Source organism: Sciurus vulgaris (assembly GCF_902686455.1).
Source record: "Sciurus vulgaris genome assembly, chromosome: 4".
In the NCBI taxonomy this organism is placed as follows: domain Eukaryota; kingdom Metazoa; phylum Chordata; class Mammalia; order Rodentia; family Sciuridae; genus Sciurus; species Sciurus vulgaris.
The window spans coordinates 68,626,350-68,650,605 of NC_136464.1; the positions used below are offsets into that span (position 1 = coordinate 68,626,350).

At 34.6% G+C, this 24,256-nt stretch overlaps 1 protein-coding gene and 1 pseudogene across 2 annotated transcripts in view; one reads left to right on the plus strand and one right to left on the minus strand.

Moving 5' to 3' along the window:
* Positions 1 to 24,256, minus strand: part of UBE2D1 (ubiquitin conjugating enzyme E2 D1) — a 31,188-nt gene that overhangs the window by 1,225 nt on the left and 5,707 nt on the right. Inside the window, exons 2-6 of the mRNA XM_079137212.1 lie at positions 7,361 to 7,424; positions 7,236 to 7,267; positions 4,705 to 4,782; positions 3,534 to 3,639; positions 298 to 391 (exon numbers count right to left, since the gene is read on the minus strand). Of these exons, the coding sequence (XP_078993338.1) occupies positions 298 to 391; positions 3,534 to 3,639; positions 4,705 to 4,782; positions 7,236 to 7,267; positions 7,361 to 7,424 (374 nt within the window). The remainder of the gene's footprint in view (positions 1 to 297; positions 392 to 3,533; positions 3,640 to 4,704; positions 4,783 to 7,235; positions 7,268 to 7,360; positions 7,425 to 24,256) is intronic.
* LOC306659567 (cyclin-dependent kinases regulatory subunit 2-like) lies at positions 11,607 to 12,168 on the plus strand (annotated as a pseudogene). The gene has a single exon. The product of its transcript is annotated as a cyclin-dependent kinases regulatory subunit 2-like (transcript).

The following is a 24,256-nucleotide window of genomic DNA, read 5'->3' on the forward strand; positions in this document are numbered from 1 at the left end:
CAAGGTCAGTCTGGCCAGGTAAAGAGAAAACTTCTTTTCCCAGAAGGCAGGGAATACAATATTCAATACTTCCAATGATTAAATTCTCTCATTTTAAATTTACTGTCTAGAATTATATAGTTATTGTACAAATAAAAAACATGTACCATTAAATAGGAAATGGGAAAAGAACAAAATTTATTGTAAAAAAGACTTCAAACTCAAAATTAAATGTACTTAATATATTGATAATACTCATATTTTGGCAGACTATACAGAAGTGCATTCAAACTGAAGTTAATATAAATAAATACTTACTTTTCTTTGTCTGATTTATAGATTTGTGCAATATCTGGAACTAAGGGGTCATCTGGATTAGGATCACAAAGTAGAGAACATATGGACAATAAAACTAGATTTAAAAGAGAACATTAGATTAGATAATGATCTTTCTACTTTAGACAAGTTACACATGTAAAAAGTTTCACTGAATATAGTTATTGAACTTGTAAAGAAAACAAAAATGCTTTATTTTTATGTTTTATACTAACTGGTTGGAAGCATATCATTAACTTTTAAAATCATAAAATTACCATAAAATACACAATAGAAAATTTTTATTCCTTTTGAAGTTTTATATTCTATTCAATTTACTTATTTACAAAATATGAATCTCCAAACAACCTTTCATTCAACTCCAGTACTCCACAAAGCAATCAAATTACCAAGAAGAGTCCAAACTGTTTTGGACTGTAATGGGCTCTGTTCCTTTGGCTTAGTGCTACAGACTATCTACAAAAAAGGAAGATTTGTGAGATTTTCTTCAATGAAACTTTTATTCCATGTACCTTTTATTACTTGCATTTGAAAATAATGTGATCAGCCACTTTTAGATAACTTGTCTATTTAAAAATATAATTGAAACTAAAAAGTGAGTGTTACTATACTGTCAAAATATAATGCAAATGCCCACATTAAAAAAAAAAATTAAACCCCAAGTATCTGAAACAGGAGGAAACAAGGACTCTGGTCCTAATTTGTCTGATCCATACGCACAGGACCACTTCCAAGGGGCTGCATTTAGAACAACCTGTCATTTCCACCCTTCCCTCCTCTGCTATGTTCCTTCATCTTTCCAGTCCAAAGGGGACTCTTAAATGACAGGGAAAAGGCTAGAGAAAAAACGAGCATTTTGTTTATCTTCCTCATTACCCTTCTACCCAATGAAACTTCAAGCCTTTGTATAGTAAACCAAAAGGGTAGATTTTCTGGGGTCACTTATATCCTCAGAATGCTTTCAGACTAAACTCAGGATAAAAAGCAAAACAAGACATTTAAAATATAGGAAAGTAAAAAATGCACAAATAAATGATAGGGGTATGAGCTACTTCATAAAAAAAGAAATGAAGTTCCTGAGTCCTGCTGCCATGAGTCATTTGCACTGATTTCACTACCATGCACACAAACCAAAGGTTTTAAGATAAGGAAAAAAGACAACGGTTAACTTTTACCTGAATGCTAACTTTGTGCCAGGTGTACAGTGACCCTATGTGGCAATATTACAGAGGCTGTTCTTAAATTCTCAAAGAACAGTTTTCTCAGAAGCCAACATTTTTTTTTTAATAAAAAGCTGCCACTGTTGGAAGATAATTACTTAGCTTCTGGCAGCCTGCCATTTCTTTTAAATGATAAGGACTTAGCTGTTTATGCCAAATGACATTCATTTCATGACACCATTCCAAGAAAAAGCATTATTAGTTTGAAAAACTGTTTGACACAGAATCTTTCCTTTATTCAGTGCATATAATTTCACTATGTGAAAGATTTTTTTAAAGGTTATATTATATAAAGATTTTAGATGAGCACTAGGTTAGAAAAAATACCAGTCATAATTGACCTGAAGCCCTATTATTAACAAATACTTGTAAGTTATGGCTGTGGACACTGCTTCCTATAAACTCATCACTTTAAAAACAAGCTATAGGGCTGGGCATGGTGGCACATGCTCGTAATCCCAGTCACTCAGGAGGCTGATGCAGGAGGATCACAAGTTCAAAGCCAGCCTTAGCAACTTAGTGAGGCCCTAAGCACCTGACTCAAAATAAAATATAAGAAGAGCTGGGGATATGGCTCAGTGGTTAAGCACCTCTGGATTCAATCCCTGGTACCAAAAACAAAAACCAAAACAAGCAAAAAACAAGCTGTAGAATATGGTAGCACAGGCCTGGAATCCCAGAGACTCTGGAGGCTGAGGCAGGAGAATCACAAGTTTGAGGCCAGCCTCAGCAACTCAGCAAGACCCAGTCTCAAAAATTTTTAAAAAGGGTTGGGATATAGCTCTAGGGTAAAGCTCCCCTGGTTCAATTCCCAGAACTAAAAATAAAACAAACAAAAAACAAGCAACAAGCCATATTTGGGTAACAATTTAAAAAATTAAAAAATGGTGGGGCATAGTAGCACATGCCTGTAATATCAACAGCTCAGGAGGCTAAAGCAGGAGGGTTGTGAGTTCAAAGCCAGACTCAGCAATTTAGTGAGGCCCTAAGCAACTCAGTAAGACCCTGTCTCTAAATAAAATATAAAAAGGGCTGGGGATGTGGCTCAGTGGTTAGGCATCTCTGAGTTCAATCCCCAGTACAGGGGGAAAAAAAAAAAAAGTTAAAAAATGACCACAGATTCTTCTCATGAATCCTTTAAGAGAAACAATTTTCTTGACTTTTTATAAAAAGTGAAAATGTGACAGTTCTTTCAGGGGCAGATGCTTCAAACCCAATCATTATTTTCTAGTTGTCAAATTTTCTCCTATTAGAGAAATAAAACACAAATTAAGAGTGCTGGCATAGTAAATAGTACTGGTGAATGAAACTTGATTGGCTTTAGAGGACCTATGTATGTATACAGCTGACAATTGAGCTAACAGTGCTATGTACCTGCATCTCTTAAAGCATAAAAATACATCTAAGAATGTCCTGCATGTTCTCAACTGTGTGTGCTCAGAATCAGCATGGATTATGTGTCAGTCATAATGATGCTATCAATCATTCAAAATTTAAACTAACATGCTATCTGTATTACATTATTCTAAAGTATGAAATATGTCACTGCTTTAAAATCACTTATTTTGTCAGTGAAATCTGTATTTTTTTTTTTTTTCTTAGATGAAGTAAACTAGCTACATAGTTTTTTCATTGTTGTCAAAAGTTCCATTTAATGAGTAGGACAACTGGTGCCAAAAATCTTTTATTACTATCTTACTCTTTTATTTAAAAACAAAAGCCACACTAAAAAGATAGTCAATAAGCTTATCCTCAAATGTATAGCTCTAATATTTTAAATCTCTTCTCATTTTATCATTTAGATTTACCCATTCACACCCAGCACATCCCAAAAGCTAACTGTTCAAAGTCAGAGTAGCATAAGAGTTATAAGAACAAAGCAAAATCAAAACAGGAGACAGAAGAGATTTATTTTTTAAAAATTGTCCCTAGATACTTGAAACACATATTTTTATGCCTCACTGTTATCAATGTTTTAAATCTGATAAATGAAATTACCTTTTGATACAGTCAAAGCTGGTGACCATTGTGACCTCAGAATATCAAGACAAATACTTCCATTACTGTTTATATTTGGATGGTAAATTTTTGTTGTGAAAGCAATCTGAACACAAAGCAAAACAAAACAAGAAATGTAATATGCCATGAACTATGAAAAAAACAGAACCAGTTTACTCTAGGGTAAAACATCGTCAACTTTACACAGACTTAGAAGGAGAAATTTATTCCATGCCAGTTAAGTGAGTATCTACTCTGGGGTACAAGTAGTTATAGCTACTATGAATTTGGAAGCAAATATATGTATATGTTTCCCTCATTCCCTCCTCAAAGATCTGAGAAGTATTCTGGAAAGTGTAAGAAATCTGTAGTAGCTAAGATGACTGTTAATTAACCTGATTTTCTCATACCTAGAAGTAATTCTCTTCTTAATTAAACTATCAATAATACTGGATGTACCACTTGGATCTTAGAGCAAGGTGCTGACCTTGTTCAGGGCAAAGGTGAGAAGCCTCAGCTTGTTACCTGTCCTAAGAAATCTACCAAGAATTCTCTTACACAAGAGTTGCTGTCATATCATGTCATAAATACAATTTCAAACAGGTGTTTTTAAAAATCGGAAATATTTCCTGAGCAACAGACCTACTCATTTTTTCCCTCCTTGATATTCCCATCATTTGTTTCCTCTTTAGACTTCATCTAAATTAAATCTAATAAAAACATGTTTTCATCTCTTCCCAGTGTCCTCCTGCCAATTAAATGAAGGGAACATGCCATGTTCACTTTTGTTTTCCCACAGTAGCAGAACATGGTAGGTGCTCAATATTCACTAAATATATTTAAAATCCAGTTAAAAAAAAAAAGAGCCCAACTTTGGAAAGATAATCCTGTGAACATAACTGTTTGATTCTTGACCATTAAGAACTTCCCAATTACATATACCTAAACAGAAAAAGAAAAGTCAAAGAACCTCATTTATAATATAACAGAAAGGTTTTGAGTATCTCCTCTCTAAATGTTTGAGAAAGAATGCATACTTTAGGTTCAGAGGTTTTACAAAACAGTTTGAGCATGCTAAACCACCCACAGTCCTCGACATCATGAAACCATCTCTGAAAAAAGTAATAAATCCCTGACAAGGCAATCATATCAATCATAAAAATAAAAATACCTTTGGTGGTTTAAAAGGATAGTCTGTCGGAAAATGTACAGTGAGAAAGAAGACGCCACCTTGATATGCACTATCAGGCTGAAATTACAAAACAATGTACATCAATGTTCGATTATTTATATAATAATTTAAAAAGACCCTCCCAAATATTACTGGTTTGAAAACAATGCCATATTTGAAATAGTTTCATCAAATATTACATTTTTTAAAAAATATAATCATTGTGTCCTAAATTCAAATAATTTACCTTGAGAACAGGTTTCCCTTTGCAGGAAGAAGAATTTTCTAACAATCATGCCAACATCATAAAATTTAAAATAAAACAAAAACACACACACACACAGTGGTGTGACTTGCCCAAACAAATCTGTTTATGAGTACAAATTTTTAAGGGTCAGTATATACCAATATTTTCTGCAGTAGCAATCAGTATTAAAAAAGGGATTAGAGCAGTATTTATCTTTTAATTTACAAAACTTAGGTTCTAATGCTTACTAAAGAGCAAAGTGGAGATCAGGAGAGATACAACCTATTAAAAAAAATGACCAAGTGAATTGTTAAAACAATTTATCCCTCAAATCTTCATTTAGAAAGTTTACAAAATAATGTAGAAAATGCAAAAGAAGTCCAAAACAAAACTAAATAAATTCATGGTACTATCAAGTTAGGAATCAATGTAATAAGAGGAATTTTAATTTGGTCCTTTTTTAAATGGTCATTAGATAATATTTAAAACATCACAAGCAAAAAAAGAAAAATTAAAGAAAGCAAAAATAGTAACAAAATGTATCTGAAATTCTATCTTAATTCCTTCATATTTAATTAAGCATATCATGTTATATTAACAATTTGGTAATAAAAGCAAATTACCATTACTTCTTCCCTTAAGTTTCTACATGCATATTACAGGACTGTATTGCATAATTATTCTTCATTTTATATGTACTGCTTAATTCTAGTCATCAAAAATTATAATATAGAAATGTAAGCAAATTACAGTGACAAATATGGTCTGCTTAGATATTCAAATGATTATAGAGTACTGTAGAGTAACATATCGACATTTCTAAAATAAGGGGAATATGAACAATATAACTAATAATTTTTTGAAAATTTCTTAGTTGGAGGTGGACACAATGCTTTTATTTTTATGTAGTACTGATGCTCGAACCCAGGGCCTCATGCATACTAGTCGAGCCCACTACCACTGAGCCACAACCCCAGCCCCCATAACTGTAATGATTTATTACATGTGTTCACCTAAGAAATATTTGTAAAGGTCTTTCATTCAAATGGTAAGGGTGGGCCTTTAAAAGAAAATATTTTGAAGGTTCTTAATAATGAAATACAAATATACCACATTGAAAGTTGTAATATAAATACATTGCATTTTACCTTTAGTATAACAACCTAACATAATAATTTAGGAATCCTGGACAATTTTCCAGTAATCTCGCTATGAAATTCAGTACTTTTTTTGCTTTTGTTTTAAGTTAAATGCAAGGTAATATGATTAAAAACTCCATGAGATAAACCTCCTTTGGGGAGCAGGCAGAGAGTGATGTTCATGAAAACATGATATAATGTACTCTCACTCAGAAAGCAGAATGGAGCTGATGGTGCCCACTCTAATACCATTGGGTTTTCAATCAAAGAAAAGTCTGTTTCAAGTCATAACTGCCTCTCAGGTGTAAAAAGAAATAATATTAACAAAGTATCAAGTATTAAGAGAAGCCATTTATAGCTGAACACTGGAGTACACACTTCTAATCCTAGCAATTTGGGAGACAGAGGCAGAAAGATCTCAAGTTCAAGTCCAGCTTCAGCAACTTAGTGAGATCTTATCTCAAGTAAAAAAAAAAATTTAGAGGCTGGGGATATAGCTCAGTAGGTAAAGCACCTGGAGTTCAATCCCTAGTACTGGGGAGGGGAGTTAAGAGGAGTCACTTACAGAACAGTTGGTAAGTCTTGAGTTCAAGACAGTGCAACATTTATCAATTCTCCTTCACAGACAAGAACAGTGATGAAACTTAATGCAAATTGGTGCTTGTTACTTGTAACCCATGACTAGGTTAGACTTATTTCTAACTTAAAACTATGGCACGTGTGAGGCACTGGGTTTGATCCTCAGCACCACATAAAAATAAAGTTATAGTGTCCATCTACAACTAAAACTATTTTTTAAAAAAACTATGGATGTGAGAATGACTATACTTAGTTAAAAACAACTCATTCTTTGTATCTTAAATAAATAAATAAAGCAAATGATTAGTCTGTTTGCAAATTGTGGGTGATTCATTACTATGTGTAATGATCAAGGATCTGACAAGGAAAACATCCCAGTGATCCTAGTTAAGGAATTGTCAATAACGCTTTAGAAAATTATCATACACCCTCAATCATATTTTGCTTTCTGTATGATTCAGTGTACAAGAAAATTCAACCTACTCATAAACATCAGATGAAAGGTAAAAAGGCAAGAATGAAGTATGGCTAAGGGGATTAATTTCATATATATGAATCATACTTACAGGCCCCATAATAGTTGCTTGCCAGTGGAACACTGAAACAGACAGAGGAGTTTTGGAGTCATTTACAAATGTTTGAACCTATATTTTTAATGGTAGCAAAATCCTAGCAATAGAGCAAAGCTTACAGTCATCTCCCACAGGTCCAGCTGAACAGTGAGCAGGTGGATCACGTTGTAGGTCACTTAATTCCTGAAGGAAAGCAAAAACACTTCAAGTAAATTCTTTTTCCAAAAACACATAATAATTTATTATGATACAAACTGAGAGAAGTAACTCAGTGGTGAATTACTTGCCTAGCATGCACTGGACCCTGAATTCAATCCCCTGCAAAACACACACACACACACACACACACACACACACACACACACACACACACAATTAACTTTACTTTAAAATCATTTTAGGCAGTTTTATTGACTGGAAAAACAATATGAAAGAGGGCATTAAACTCCTTTCTGAGATAGCTCCAACCCTTAAAATGATTTAACTGATTAAAATATTGTTTTTATCAATAAGACAAAAATATTTAATTATTATCTACTGTATGCAAGGTCATTTATATAAGTGCTAGATAGATAATATGCAAAAACAGGTACTGGCAGGAGGGGTAACTTATGAATGAAGCCCTGGGTTGAATCCCTAGTACCAAACAACAACAAAACACACCCAGGTCCTACTTCTAATAGGTTATGGCAAGGAGTGAAGGCGTAGAAAGACGAACATTTAAGGAAAACCAAAGGTTAAGTGGAAAGAAGGGAGGAGGGCGGTTGGGCCATATTTTTTAATCCAGTGTACTGGCTCATGCTCTTTTCTGCCCTGAAGGCAGTCACAGACAGGACATACCTTTAGAGTTGGCCAGTCCCAGCTTGGAATTCCAGTTCTAATACAACTAGCTCTATGGCTTTGGGGAAGTCACTTCTAACTTTCTTGGTCTCAGTTGGGAAGAAATTGATCATCCCCAAATAAGAAAGAAGTTTAATATAAAAGATTGTATTGGAAGAGCCTAATTTAGATTGGAATATTAAGGAATATCTCTGAGGAAATAACATTTAAGCTGAAGTCTAAGGGATGAATGGGAGTTGGTCTGGGGGGGAGGTGAGTGACACTGGGAGGTACAGTGGCATGAGATGAGTTTAGAAAGGTAGGCAGAAGCCAGGCAGAAAACAAAGAATGGTACACACCCTGTTGAGGATTTGGGGTGTTATACCAAGAGTATCAGGAGGGGTTTTACCAACTGGCATATTATTTTAAAGGATGGTTCTGACCTTAAAGGATGGGAAAAAAGGAGAAGCTACAAGATGAGTTACTACAGGTAAGAGAAATGGGGCATAGGTTGGAGAAGTGGCAATGAGATAAGAAGCAATGGGCTTCAGATATTTTCAAAGAAATGGTGAATTACATGTGTAGAGCAAAGAGAGGTCACAAATATGTATGATGAAGGTTAGTGGTAGCTAGCATTTATCCAATATCTTAGTCACCTTAACAATTCTCAGAGGCAGGTGTTATTATGTTCCCTGTTTTATGAATGAAGAGTAAAAGAGACACACTTCACGGTATGCTCACATAACCATTATGGGATGGAAATGGGATTCAAACCTGACTTCTCACTTTTTAGCTTCACATATGTACAAATGAAAATGTCATTTACTGAGATAGGGACCACTGAAAGACAAATGGATTTGGAGGTAGGTATGATGAATCTGTGATCCCTATGATATCAAGAAAAATTCAGTTCAACAGATAAGGCTGGAGCTTAAAAGAGGGTGAGGCTAGAAATCAGAAAGTCATTGTATATAGCTGGCAGTTTAAACTGTGGGAATGGTGTAAACATTTTCGTGGGAGGACAAATAAATAAACACTGCATTTCATCAAATCCAAGATGTCATCAGCTGTAAATGGCACCTTTATTTTATGTAGCACCAATTAAGGAAAAGTGCTGCCAATTAATTTTAAACATCATGAATTATAACATGCCTCAAGACTTTAGAAATATTAAAAATATGAAATAAGTGCACCACAGAATCGCTGTTTATGGTAATGAGTTCACTGTTCTCAGAAGACAGAAAGAGGAGGACACTTTCTTCAGAAAGTGACAAACAAGCTGAGTAAGCCAAGTGCAAGCTCAGGTCTCCTTTCAAGTTCAATGTTCTTTTCCAGTGTGTCTTAATACTTTCATTTTTGTTTTGTGGTTCTTTTGCTTTTGCTTTTTTTAAATAGCTAGTGCTGTTTTTTTTTTTTTTTTTTTTTTCCCTCCCTAACAAAAATTAATTAATACAGCAGCTTCTCTGGTCTATGTACAGTTAAGAAATAACAGTAGGATTCCAGTCTTTGATTTAGCTCAGTGGTTGGAAGCAAGGCTTTGAAATTTAAGTCTGGGTGCCACTATTCAAACACATGATGTTGGGAAAACAATTTTTTTCCATTCTAAACCTGTTTTCTTTCATGTAAAGTGGTATTATAACCTCATCCACAGTTTCTATGGTAATCAAGTGAAATGACACATGCCAAGTACACAGCAGAGTCTCTGGCACATAGTAGGCACTCAAATAAATTATAATATGGAATTACTGACAACCATCAAATTCTCTAGTAGCAGAATACAATGATTTAAATAGCTGAAAAGAGTGGGAATGAAATTCCCAAGTCACAACCCTATTTTAGAATGACTGTGCATAACAGTTTTCTAATTTGGGCTTTGGGAAGATTGCTTCCGAAATTATTCATGTTGAATTTTCCAACATTAATGTAAATGGTACTTCTTTGCCCTGGTTTAAACTAGAAAACTAGTTAATCAGAAAATGACAGTTCCTAATTGTGGTTTAAAAAAAACTTAATAATTTTCATGTACATATTTTACATAGAAACAATGTGCACATGAATAAATCCTAAACATAAATAATGCTATTTATTAAGACAAGCCCACAGCTTCAAATATAAATAGCTCTTCTTCAAATTCATTTTAAGAATTTTATAAAAACAAAAAGTTATCTTATTCTTGTTATTTATTTATTTATTTTTTAAATGTCCTGATCCTATCTCCTTTTTAGAAGGTAGCAACTTCTGCTAAACACAGGTTCTTTAAAAAAAAAAAAAAAAAAAATTGTTTTAGTTGTAAGTGGACACAATACTTTTATTTCACTTTTTATGTGGTGCTGAGGATCGTACCCAGGGCCTCATGCATGCTAGGCGAACACTCTACCACTGAGCCACAACCCCAGCCCTAAAGGCAGGTTCATAAGCTGACTACTAAATCTCACTGTGGGAAAGAGAGCTGACACTATATCAAACATCTTGAATATTCACATTATCATTACTTACTACTAGTAATTACACTAATGCTTTGGTTAGGAGACTTACACATCCTAGACATTTTAGGAGGGCCTGATTTCTAATATTTTATCCCTTTGCCAATCCACATGTCTAGAATATGCCCTTTAAATTGTTTAGAAGTGTATAACTGAAGTTATCATGCATATGTATGGACAGAAAGACAAAGAACCAAGGGGACAATATACATGCACCCTTTCTTTATCCACAAAAATGAAAATCTAAAAATTAAATTAAAAAGAAAAACGAAGAGATTTGAGAAAATTCTGAGATGTGCTAAAGAGGTGAAAATATAATACTAACAAAAACTGAAACCTGGGGTTGTGGCTCAGTGGTAGAGCACTTGCCTAGCAATGTTTGAGGCACTGAGTTCAATTCTCAGCACCACATATAAATAAAATAAAGGTCCATCAACAACTAAAATATATGTTTAAAGAAAAACTGAAACAAATAAACCAAATCCCTACTCTTTGTTCTTAAGTCTATCCAGCAGCCAATGTACTTTCTGGTTTAAGCTTTCTCTGCTGTAACAGGCATCCTTATTTATCTACTTCTAGCACTGTGGCCACATATTTGGTATTAAAAATAATTTAGTTATTCTTTCGTCATTTCAAAAGAACATGTTAGGACTAGCAGTCCCTTCCCATGCTACTCTCCCCTACTAAGAACTGACTGAATTATACAGCTTGGTCAAGATCACAGAATTCTCACAAGAGCCAAGCTTTATTCTGATTCCTCCCTGCTACAAATCCAAGTATCTCTAAACAAAGATTTATGATCCCAGACTCCCACTTCTTGAAACACGTCTTCCTAATCCACTAATCCACTGAAATCTAAGATGCATCCTATAAAGGGCCTCCTAATAACTGTTTCACGAGCTCCTCAGGTCTTAACCTAGAACTCTATAGAGCCATGCTTTCCTATCATGTCAAATTAAAAAGATTTCAAAGAACATCCTTATATATGCTTTCAAAGTCATTCTTTTTAAAATTAAGTATTGTATATACATGTGTGTGTTATAAAAGCAAAGCAGTGAGTCGAGTCGTTGCCCTGTGTAGAAACGGACGTGCGTTCCGCTTCGCTTATTATTGCAGTCTTCGGTTTCCGCCCTGTTGTGCGCCGCCAGTATGGCCCACAAGCAGATCTACTACTCAGACAAGTACTTCGACGAGCACTATGAGTACCGGCATGTCATGTTACCCAGAGAACTTTCCAAACAAGTACCCAAAACTCATCTAATGTCTGAAGAGGAATGAAGGAGACTTAGTGTCCAACAGAGTCTAGGCTGGGTTCATTACATGATTCATGAGCCAGAACCCCATATTCTTCTCTTTAGACGACCTCTTCCAAAAGAGCAACAAAAATGAAGTATATCTGGGATCATCAATTAAATCTTTCGCAAATTTAATGTATATATGTATATAAGGTAGTATTCAGTGAATACTTGAAAAATGTACAAATCATTCATTCCATACCTGTGCATGAGCTGTATTCTTCACAGCAACAGAGCTCAGTTAAATGCAACTGCAAGTAGGTTACTGTAAGGTGTTTAAGATAAAATTTCTTCTAGTCAGTTTTTCTCTTAATATAAGTGCCTGTTTGACATTACCTGTTACTTTTGTTAAATAAAGTTTGTATGCTGCATAAAAAAAAAAAAAAAAAAAAAAGCAAAGCAGTGATTTGTAGGGAAAAAAACACCACAACGTATAGTTAAACACCCATGAGACCATTTCCCAAACCAAATCACTGTTAACAGACTAGAATACTTACAGTCACAACTTTTCTGGGAAATAAGCATGCCACTTACTGTTGGAAGGAGCGTCTTTTAGAGGGCAATTTGGGATAATTGCAAAAGTGGAAAATGCATAAGGTCATTGATTTAGTAATTCCACTTCACAGAAATAACTGGGTAGACAAAGATACATACATAAGGATGTTTGGTGCAACTTCTTATGTAAGTATGAAAAACTGAGAATAGTCTAACAGTCCACCAAAAGAGATTGGCTTTTTAAAATAATATGCCCATATTATAAAACACTGGGCAGCCATTAAAAAGGATGACAGATCTGCTATGTTGACACTGAAAGATGCTGAGCAAAACAGGGCTTGGATAAAAAACACAGTTACAGGAGAGTATGCCCATTATGATCTCAAAATATATATACAAACTATAAATGCATAAAAAAATCAAAAAACACACCAAACTCTTGACAGTAGTTAGCAGTGGGAGTAGGTTGCTAATTTTTACTTTCTTTTACATTGTTACAACTTGTTACATATTTCTGTAACTCTTTAAAGAAATAACTTGATTTTTAAGACAATGAAAGAATGAATTATTATCACATATTAGAGGATAGATACTAAGAAGACTCAACAACTATCCAATGTAATGGATGACTCGATCCTAGAACAGGAAAAAGACATTAGCTGGAAAAATGTGAAATTTAAGTTAGGTCAGTAGTGTAATTAATAGTGTTATACCAAATTCACTTCCCTCCCTGTGATAACTATACTGTGAGTATATAAATTGGAACTACCAGGGAAAATTAAGTGAAAAACATATGTGAATTTCCTATGTTAGTTTTTGCAATTTTTCTGTAATACTAAAAATTACCTCAAAACCAAAACAAAGTTAAAAAAATTTATACATATTCCAAACTTAACAATTTTCTTTCCCAAGCTTGCTTCTTTGCCATATTCCCAATATCAGTTAATGAAGCAATAGCCACCCATCACCAGGCTCAAAATCTCAGCATTGTTTTGAATCTTCTCTTTCTCTTGTCTTTCATATACAGTCAGATGTAGAGTACAAAATATTCTTCCTCAATACCCATTACAATGGTTCATTACCTCCAAAATCAAATACAGTTCAATACTCCATGTATTACTTGCCTAATCATCTTCAAAAGCACAGTTTTTTGAAATTTCACTCTTCTATTGTAGAAATTTCAGTGGTGTCTATGCCATTAACAATCAAACTCTACCAATGAAATTCTTTTCATTGTGTAGCTCCAAGCCTATACTTTCAGTTGAAGGTTCCCCTTCAAAAATATTCCCAATGATTCTCCAAAGAATTCCTTTTGATTTTCTAAAATACTTTCAAAAAGTCTACGAGGTCAAAAATAACCTAACAATTAAACTAAGATGTAATTTGCTGTTTTCACTAACAATATCTCATGAGTATACAACGGAGTTTTCCACAGACTTAACATGAGCTATTGTAACAGATTGAACGTATCACCAAGCAGATGTGAGAAACCAGTTGTCATCTATAAGCCTTACTATAATGATATTTAAAAATGTGTAAAACAATGTCACTCTACATTTTTTGCTTTGGAAAATATAATTATTTTTCATAAAAAAGTCATTTATAATGTGGGCAAGGATATGGGGAAAAAGGTACATTCATACATTCATGGTGGAGCTGCAAACTGTGCAACCACTCTGGAAAGCAGTATGGAGATTTCTCAGAAAACTTAAATAGAACTACCATTTGACCCAGTTATCCCATTCCTCAGTATATACCCAAAGGAGTTAAAATTAGCATACTACAGTAGCACAGCCACATCAATGTTTATAACAGCTCAAATCACAATAGCAAATCTATGGAACCAACCTAAGTGCCCTTCAACAGATGAATGGATTACGAAAATGTGGTATACATACACAATGGAATATTACTCAGCCATAAAGAATAAAATTATGGCATTTGCCAGTAAATGGATGGAACTGGAGACTGTCATGGTTAAGTGAAATAAGTCAATTCCAAAAAACCCAAAGCTGGATGTTCTCTCTGATATGCAGATGCCACACATAATAATGGTAGGGAGAGAAGAACAGAAGTTCATTGAATCAGACAAAGGGGAATGAAGGGAAGGGGTGGGGAATGGGAATAGGAAAAACAGTAGAATGAATCAGACATGACTTTCCTATGTTTATGTGACCAGTGAAATGCCACATCATGTATAACCACAAGAATGGGATCCTAACTAGAGTAAGTTATACTTCATGTGTATATGTCAAAATACACTCTACTGTCATGTATATCTAAAAGGAACTAATAAAAAAAAAGTCATTTATAGCATGTGCAAGGCCCTGGGTTCAATCCCCAGCACTGCAAAAAAATTTAAATAATAATAATAATAAATAAATATCAAAAATTATTTATGTTAGCATATTTACTATAATTTTAAAATTATTTCTAAATATGTATTTAATTGCTCATATGGGAAAAATCAACAAATATAATCCATACCAACAAAAGCTTTGTGGGGTCTTTGATACTTAAGAATATAAAGGGGTACTGCCTGGCATAGTGGCCCTTGCCTATAATCCCAGCAATTCAGGAAGCTGAGGCAGAAAGATCTCAAGTTCAAATCCAGCTAGTGCAACTTAGCAAGGGCCTGTCTCAAAATGAAAAATAAAAAGGGGTAGGGCGTAGCTCAGTGGTAGAACACCCCTGGGTTCCCTTCCCAGAATCCAAGGTGGAAATAAAAGAACATAAAGGGATCCTGAGATCAAAAAATTTGAGAAAATTGGTCTAACCTAACTTGGATGTTCCCTGTACATGGCTAAGTTTTCTGTCCTTTGTAATTTTCTCTCTCCTAATATCACCTTCCTTCCATACTCTTCCTTATTAACTGTGGCTATCTTCTCAAAGGCTATTATTATTTTATTGTTTTGCTCAGTGCTGGGAACCTAACCCAGGACCTTGCACAAGTTATGCAATCATTCTACCACAGGGCTGTACCTGCAGCCCTCAAAGCCTAATTTAAAAAATATAGATGTGGAGTCAGATGTTGATTAAATCTGGTCTTGTTGCTAACCAGTACTAGCTGTGTGATCTCGAGCAATTTACTTAACCTGAGGCTCATGTGTACCTTTTGTAATACGGGGACATCACTGGTTACCTTGTATAACTATATTAAGAAGTAAATAAAAACATAAGTAAAACACTTAGCTTAAAACCAGGCATTATATAATGGATGCTTAATAAATGCTGATTTCCCTTTCCTTTCCTCTTTCACTAGAATGTTTTTTGAAACAAGAACTTTTATGCATTTTATTTATGAATTCCTCCACAATACTTACTAGCACAATACCTTTTACACATAGGTGTTTGTTAATATTTGAGTCAAGTAATAAAATTTAAGGAATAATGTTATCAGCAGAACATAAATATCTCAAATCTCAATCTTTTAGAAATACAAATGATTAGATTTGACAAGTGAATAGTCTATATAGCTATGCAGATTGTATATAGTAAAAGGTTTCAAAGATGTTAAAAGACAATAGTGGGGTGGTCACTTAAAAACACTACGGTAACATAATAACATCTAAAAATGAATATCAAAAGAACATTCATTATTAAAATATTATGCCATTATAACATGGTTTGCAAGTTACAGAATGTATGATATATTCTAGCAAAGTATCCAAAGTCATATAATTCTTTGAGGGGTGGGGGTGTAGCTCAATGGCAAAGCACTTGCATAGCATGTATGAAACCCTAAATTCAATCTCTAGCACCACAAAAAAAAAAAATTGTTTCCGTGTTTCTAGTTTAGAAGACCTCAAAACTCTAAATAATCCATCCTTATTATTTATTTAGGGATGTTGCTGACCTACTTTCAGGACCCAGCTTCAGGCTGCTCTTCCAAGTGGACTCCAGGGTTTGTGCTGAGCTAACTCAATCTCAAAAAGTATTTTAACCACTACAGTCCTTAGTGAGAGAGCTGCCACAGACAGGGCTATGGCCTGTGACATGGAAGGATATTAAAAAAAAAAAAAAAAAAAAAAAAAAAAGACTACCATGCTCAACTTAACTAGCTGGACTAATTATGAAAGTTTATTAAGTACTTCCACATCCTCTCTGGGGATGTAGCTTAGTGGCAGAGTGCTTGCCTGACATGTGTGAGGTCTTGGGTTCAATCCCCAGCACCACAATAAAACCACCATTACCACATCCTTCCTAACAAGCATCATTCTGATTTTATAATTTTGCTCTGGTTCTGACACTCTGAAGTTAAAAAAATTTAATTTAATAGAATCAGATTATGATGCTAATAAAAATCCTCCTAAGTCACTGGCAGGCACATTTGCTGATGATTAAATCAGGGCATGAAATTCAAGAACTTACTCATTTGTAGAAAAGAATACATTAATAGGATGTAGTTTGATTTAGGAAACAGGTCTTCTAGACTCCTACAAGCTTAAAAGTAGCTACAGTAGCTGCACTTCCAAGGAAATACATTTAAGAGTAGTGCTAAGCCTCAAGGGCTCAAGGGTCACCTTCTGAATGTGTTCATCAAAGAACAGAACACTCTAGGGAGATCTGAAAAGAAAGTTTCTCCTAGACAGAAGACAGATCTACTAAGGAACTAGTAAAAAAAAAATCTTACCTGATGCAAACTACCACCTAAATAAAAAATAAAAAGTTAGGTTGTAAGATCTGATAAATTCCAAGAAGTCACAAGGATTGCCTCAGAGTTTACCTTCTATCCAACCTTTTAAATTTGTGGCACATTTTATACTATCTTTAAATATAGCCATCCCTCCATATCAATAGATGCACCAAACTGCAGAAAGAAAATAGTGGGGAAAGAAAATTGCAACTGTACCGAACATGTACAGACGTTTTCCTTGCCACTATTCCCTAAACAACACAGTAGAGCAATTATTGACACAGCATGAATGTTGTATTAGGAAACAGAAGTAATCTACCATTGATTTAAAGTGTATGGAAGATGTGCATAGGTTATATGCAAATACTATGACATTTTATATTAGGACACAGGCAGATTTCAGTATCTATAAAGGGCCCTGGAACCAATCTCCCACAGATGCTATGGGACAATGGTATAAATGCCCTTATTTATTAAAAGGTAGATTACCAGAGGCATAGAAAAAAGTTAATGAATTTTTAAAAATCTGCCATTTATCAGAAGTGGCATTCAAGGCTACTGCTTTTTGTCATACATGTCTTGTACTGCCAACTCCAATGAACACCACTCTCACAGATAACAATTGAGTGGCGACTCCCAGGAATTCTGCAATGCTCTATTGCAGAAAGCTGCACATAAAGGAAATGAACAACACATTCTTCAAAGCCAAGGGAGAATGTCATGACTGTTTTGGATAAACAAATTGCGCTACTGATGTGGAAGCAAAATGACAGTGTGATGTCATTCTAGTAGAACGAAAAGATTTATTTCAATAGATAGTACTGGGTCAGTTACGTATTCATGTGAAAAAAAATTTAAACCTTAACCTCCTACTGTAAAACATATACAAAGATTAATTCTAATAGATTGTAAGTTTAAAAATGCAAGGCAAAATATTAACTCTTTCGAAGGAAAATATAAAATATCTTCATGACCCTGGAGGAGGCAGAGATTTTTAAACAGTACACAAAGAAGAACAACCATAGAGGAAAAAAATGGAAAATTTGGACTTGATTAAAATTAAGAACATCTGTTCATCAAAAGACACATTAAAAGTGTGAAAAAGCAAGCCAAGTGGGAGACAATATTTACATTTATTTGATAAAAGATACATCTAGAATATGTAATAAATATTCCTACAGATCCATTTAAGAAAGACAGCTTCAACAGGCATTTACCAGAGGATATCCAAGTGGCGCGCACACACACACACACACACGCACACACACATACATCCCAGAAGGGACTCAACTTTTTTAGTCATCAAGAATATGCATATTAAAAACAAATCTTATGCCATTACACACCCAAAAGAATGGTTAAAATGAAAAAGCAAAAGCACAAGTGCTGGCAAATATTGTAAAGCAATTAGAACTCTTATTCTTTGCTAGTAGAATCAGAAAGTTGATAATAACCAATAATTAAACATAGAAATACAATGTTATCTACCAGGTCTGCCAAGAACAGAAATATGAATATACATACTCACCTTAGTAGCATTATATGTAACAGCTCCAAACCAAAACAACCCAAATGTCCACCAACAGAATAACTTATAGTATATTTACACAATAAGAACGAAGAAATCACAGCTCCATGCAATAACATAGACAAATCTCACAGTACACATCACACGATTCTTTTAAAATAAAGTTCAAAACTAGACAAAACCAGTCTCTGATGCTGCCTTAAGGGCAGAAGTAAAGCTAGGAAGGGAGAAGGGCATCTCAGGGCCCTTAGACTGCTATTTCTTGAGCCTAGTGCTGAATTCACATTTGTGTTCACCTTGTGAAATTTGCCAGGCTGTATGTCTTATGTGTGTTTATTATATCGTAACAAAAAGTTCATATCAGAACTTTTTAACGGATTTTTCCATAATGAATAACACATGATGATGATATCAAAAAGGTAGGCAAGGAATCACATAAGGTAAAATATGGCTTTCAATTAATCAGACTAGTTGCAAAGCCATAAATAAGAACTTATTAGAGTATGTATTATATATGTATAATACATATATTTTGTGTGTGTTTTAATTTCATTTCCAGTTATGTTTAATCTAAAAGTAAAACACATTGCTGATTTGATTTTTCTTCGCCTTTGAGACAAAGCTAAAAATCCTATATCTAAATATAGGTCAAGCAATAAATACCATCAAACTGGCAAAAATATTCCCCAGATGAAAAGGAGTCCATGCCAATGAAGCAATTTTCTAACCCAATATGATTAACGTCCAAATAAAAAGACTAACTACCGATACCTAAATTTCAAAATAAAAATAAGATATTAATGAGTGGTGGATTATAGGACAGTGTCCTTACATCATGACTAGAACCACAAAGACACTGACAAGGCCATATAAATGTATACTTAGAGGATTTATATAGCCTTATGTGGCTAAGCACTTCTATTCTAGTTCAGATTTCTATAACTGGCTAGACACAAAGAAAAGTACTGAAAGGCCTGAAACTGAATTTAAATGGGCACAGATGGCATGTTTATAACACCCCCACAATATGCTGAGTGTTCTCCATAAAAACAAGCTAGACACAGTCCCTGCCTCTAGGGGACTTAAAATCTAAAAGTAGATGAGGCAGCTTAATTCAAAGAAAGCAAACCCATAAAAGAAAATAAAGACAGGAATGTAAGAGAAGAGGACTGTGTTCACCTCCTGGCTCCCAGAAGGGTAGCAGTCCAATCAGAACAGTGGAAAATGCATGCTAACAAGAACTGCCTTATTTACCATAAGACTTAATGTGACACTACGCAGTAAACAATCTGAAGAAATTATGCTGACCAGACTGAAATGCTTTGCTGTTTTCTAGCTTCACCAGTCAGAAAATCTAAATTTGTGTAAGAGATAATATATACCCCACTGGGTATGTGTAAAGGACATCATACACAGTCATATATGGCAGCTGATTTATGGCTCAACATTTAAATGACTCACTCCTAAGCATATAAAAGCATTATTCCAAAAATCCTGGTCTAATCATCAATTAATTAATGTAACATAATCATCTTTACCTCCAAACCTCTAAAACAAGACAATGATTCTTACTGGATTGCATTTTTGGTGTTGTCTCTAAAGGGATGTAAGAGCTATATTTGGTTTGTCTGTAAATAAACATTTCCTGGGCTTACAGTTCAGGCTCTGATCTCCTGAACAGAGCCGTTCTAGTTGACTAGAGTGATTTCAATAGAGATGTCAAACAATCGCCAGAAACATCTCCAAACACAGAGCCTCTTTAAGCCTTTGAATTAAAGTGCACCTTGATTTAAAAACTATATAGATGCTTCCTGGAAGACTTCAAAATGCTGAGGACAACCAATTAATTAACTTATAGGGACCAAACTCACTTCAACAAACTGGTCCTGGCAGCTTCCCCATCTCTTTGAATCAGGTATCTCCCTGGCAAAGTCTGCTTTAACAAAAAAACAACAATGTGGCTAAATTCCATCAAAAAAGGAAGAAATTGAAGAAAGTAATGACCCTGCTGACTTCGCCACATCAGAGTAATATTTATTGTATCTCAACTACAAAGTGCAATTTAGAATAAAAGTCTGAGATCATGACTGGGGACATTATCTACCAATTATGTAACACCTATAGCCACTTTCCAGGTGGCCTCTACCTCCACGGCAGCTGTGATGGCTCCATTTCCCACCATGCTATTTTGCCTCTACTTTCAAGCATGGCTTCTTTTAAATAGAAGACTTTCAATTACTTCCTTACACATTTAATATTTCAATCAGAGAAATTATATAAATAAGAATCTATTTTAGACAAATCCAAGGAAGCCAAATAAAAGCTGCATCTGAATCTACTTTATGGATCTACTATGAGAATAGTAAAAACAGATTTATTCATTCCAGAATCCCAAACTCTAAACTTTACAATCATCATATGATTCTGTTTTTCCATCTTGTCCTGCCCCATCCCTCCCTTTGATAAGTGCCAAACTGGAAGAAGACAGTTGAGGTCCAAAGAACAGAAGCACACAGAAAAGCCAGAGCAGAGACATCCAAGGATAAGAAGCCAGGTGGACCCTATTCAAGTATTAGGGTCAGACTAGATAAAAAAGGTGGAGACTGAGAGACTGTCCACACCACATTCTGAGACTTGAAGGGCCAAGAAAGGGTAGACAAGTCAAAAGGGTCAAGCAGGATAACACCCTATAATTTTTCTCACATAATGTGTATTCAAGTTCTCCATTACCCTGGCTCAGGCCCTCTTGGATCTCACCTGAATAAGAGCAATGTCTTAATTGATCTGTAGGCCCCTATTTCTCTACCTAACACATTGCTGCCAAAATCATGTTAGGGTACCACGTCAAACCTTTTCAATATCTTCCATTTGCTTTAAAAGCTATACATCCTTAAATAGGCTTATGAGACCTTCCAAGATTTGAATCCTTTCTCATTTCATATGTGAAACCCTTTTTCTTTTCCTAGTACTCTCTGCACCAGCCAAAATGAATTTCAATTCCACAAAAAGCTATCTTGACTCTAATTTTAAACATGGCTTCTTTTTAGGTACAAGACTTTTAATCACTTTCCTCTCAACACACATTCTATCTCTTTATACCCAATTCATTTTTACCTTCATGTCTTTTTTTCCCCTTTTCTTTCATGCAAGCACTCTACCACTGAGTGACATTCCTAGTCCTTTAAAAAAATTTAATTTTTAAATATTATTTCATTTTCAGACAGGGTCCTGCTAAATTGCTCAGGCTGGCCTCCAAGTTGTGATCCTCTTCTCTCAGCCTCAAAAGTAGCTGGGATTACAGGCATGCACCACTACATTCATCTTTGTGTCTTATTTTACACACCATTACATTATAACGAAAATCTCCATATAATGGGTTCCTGCTATATTCCCAGAGTACTCTGTGCTTTCCTTTCCATGACATTCATCAAAATTATAAACCATGAACAATAATGAGCTCTATGAGGGCAAGGTTGCATATCCAGCACTATGATTAAGAATGGTACTTCCTTACTGAAAATTCTTCAATGGCTTTCCCAACCTTCTGCATTACGTATTTCTCAGCATGGGCCTTCAATGTCCTCCACAATACGAAATGTTATGGTTTAGTATTCCCTAAAAACTTCCCGAGAGCAAGATTATCTGTTCCTTCCCAAATAAGCCACACAAATTTCTAATGTCTTCATTTCTGTATCTTTGTCTACAAACCTAGCTTCCCTAAAGCTTTCAGAACATTACTCATTCTTCCAAGCCTATACCCAAATTCATCTTTTCCACAGATTTCCTCCAAATAATTTGGCCTTCCCCACCTTCAACTTCCTTCCTGTGCAAACATGTTGTACTTTCCTTATGGTACTTTCCTAAGTCCATCTATTCATTACAGTACTTTTCTTACCCTTATTAATTCAAAACTTTTTAGATAATGGCTTTATACCTTACCTTTCTATATAACTCCTTAATGCATTTAGGATATGCCTTATATCAGAAGGTGCTCTGTAAATACATTAACTTGAATCTTACAAATCTATTACATGTAAGGCAGTTGTCAAAATATGTTGATTAAATAATTTTTACAGGACAAAAGACACCTATGAAACAGATAGAAACTAAATGGAATAAGATAGTATGTTATGTTACCAATACATAATAGAAATACATATTACTTGCATCACAAGTAATTACTTTTTAATCAAAGAGTAAGACTTATTAACATTACATTATACATTAATATGCCAATATTTTTTTCAATTCTGACATCTCAAGCAGAATTTTAACTCAAATCTCATATAGCTATATGGCACAGTGCCAATGCTCAATGTTTATATTTGTGACCAGTTTTGCTGTCCACTGAACAAAAACAGCAAAAACACTATTTGGATTTGCTTTAAATTATACAGGTGGGCTGGGAATTATAGCTCAGTAGTAGAGCACTTGCCTAGCACATGCAAAGTCCTGGATTCAATTCCAGAACTGAAAAAAAAAAAGAATTTATAGAGCAAAAGAATATACATGCACACGTAAATACTGATAGATACATACACACATAACATACAAACTTATTTACACATGTACATAATTACTTACACATCACACACATCCACAGATGGGAACACCGAAACTATCAAGTCCAACTCACCGAATTAGCAGATGAGAATAAAGACTTGGCCAAGAAGACATAACTGAAGCCTGGACAAAGGTCCAGACATCTGACTTCCACTGCAGCTCTCTTCCTACCCACTTACTGATTGACACTCGCCTCTACACTGTAATAACTACAGCACACCCTCCTCAACCACGCTCAGTATTGAATTAAGGCCATTTGCACACTTTAACCTTGTGCAAGAGAAACAAAAGAATGAAAAGTGAAGGAATGAAAAGGAATTCTTTTCATCTTTCCAGGAGGCTTATTATCTTACAAAAGGTTAGAAATGAAGCTATTTCATAAGACTTGAGGAGAACATTTGTATTCCCAGATATTCTAAGAGGCAAGAAAAGCATAAGAAATTACATACAACCTTTAAAAAATGGGTAAGAGAATTCTGACATATAAGTGAATATGCTACATAGAGCATTCTGAATGCTACATTACCCAAACTTACTATTTATTTTATGGTTAACCAAGAAATGATGTTTCAGGAAAAACAAACAAACAAAACCTAGGTGCCAATTTCTTAAAATGTACATAAAACATGAACAGATCTGCCAATATCTGCCAAATATTTGTTATTAAATATTAACATCTATTCCTAACGAATGGCATATAGTAAGCATTTAAGTGTGCATAAAAATTAATCTTAGTATCCCCCAGTGCTATTTTTGGATTCTGTGGTTGGACATCAGTGACTATAAAATGCTGCAGCTTGTAACCAGGCACAGTGGCACACCCAGCTATATTCCCAATTACTTGGGAGACTAAGACAGGATTGTAGGCTCAAAGTTAACCTGGACAACTTAGTGAGACTTTGCCTCAAAATAAAATAAAAGGGGCTGAGGATGCAGTTCAGTGATAGAGTGCTTGTCTAGCACGCATGAGCTCCTGGGTTCAATCCCCAGAACCACAAAATATAAAATAAAATGCTGCTACCTATAGAAGACAATGAATACTGACAGTCCATATCAAATGGAAATGTTTCCAAAGTTAGAATATTTTGTTTTATGTGTATATATCCACATATGTGTTTGTATACATGTTTATTAATTTGCTTTCTCTATATAATACACATATGTAAATATATGTACATAGGTTGGTATTATTTTTG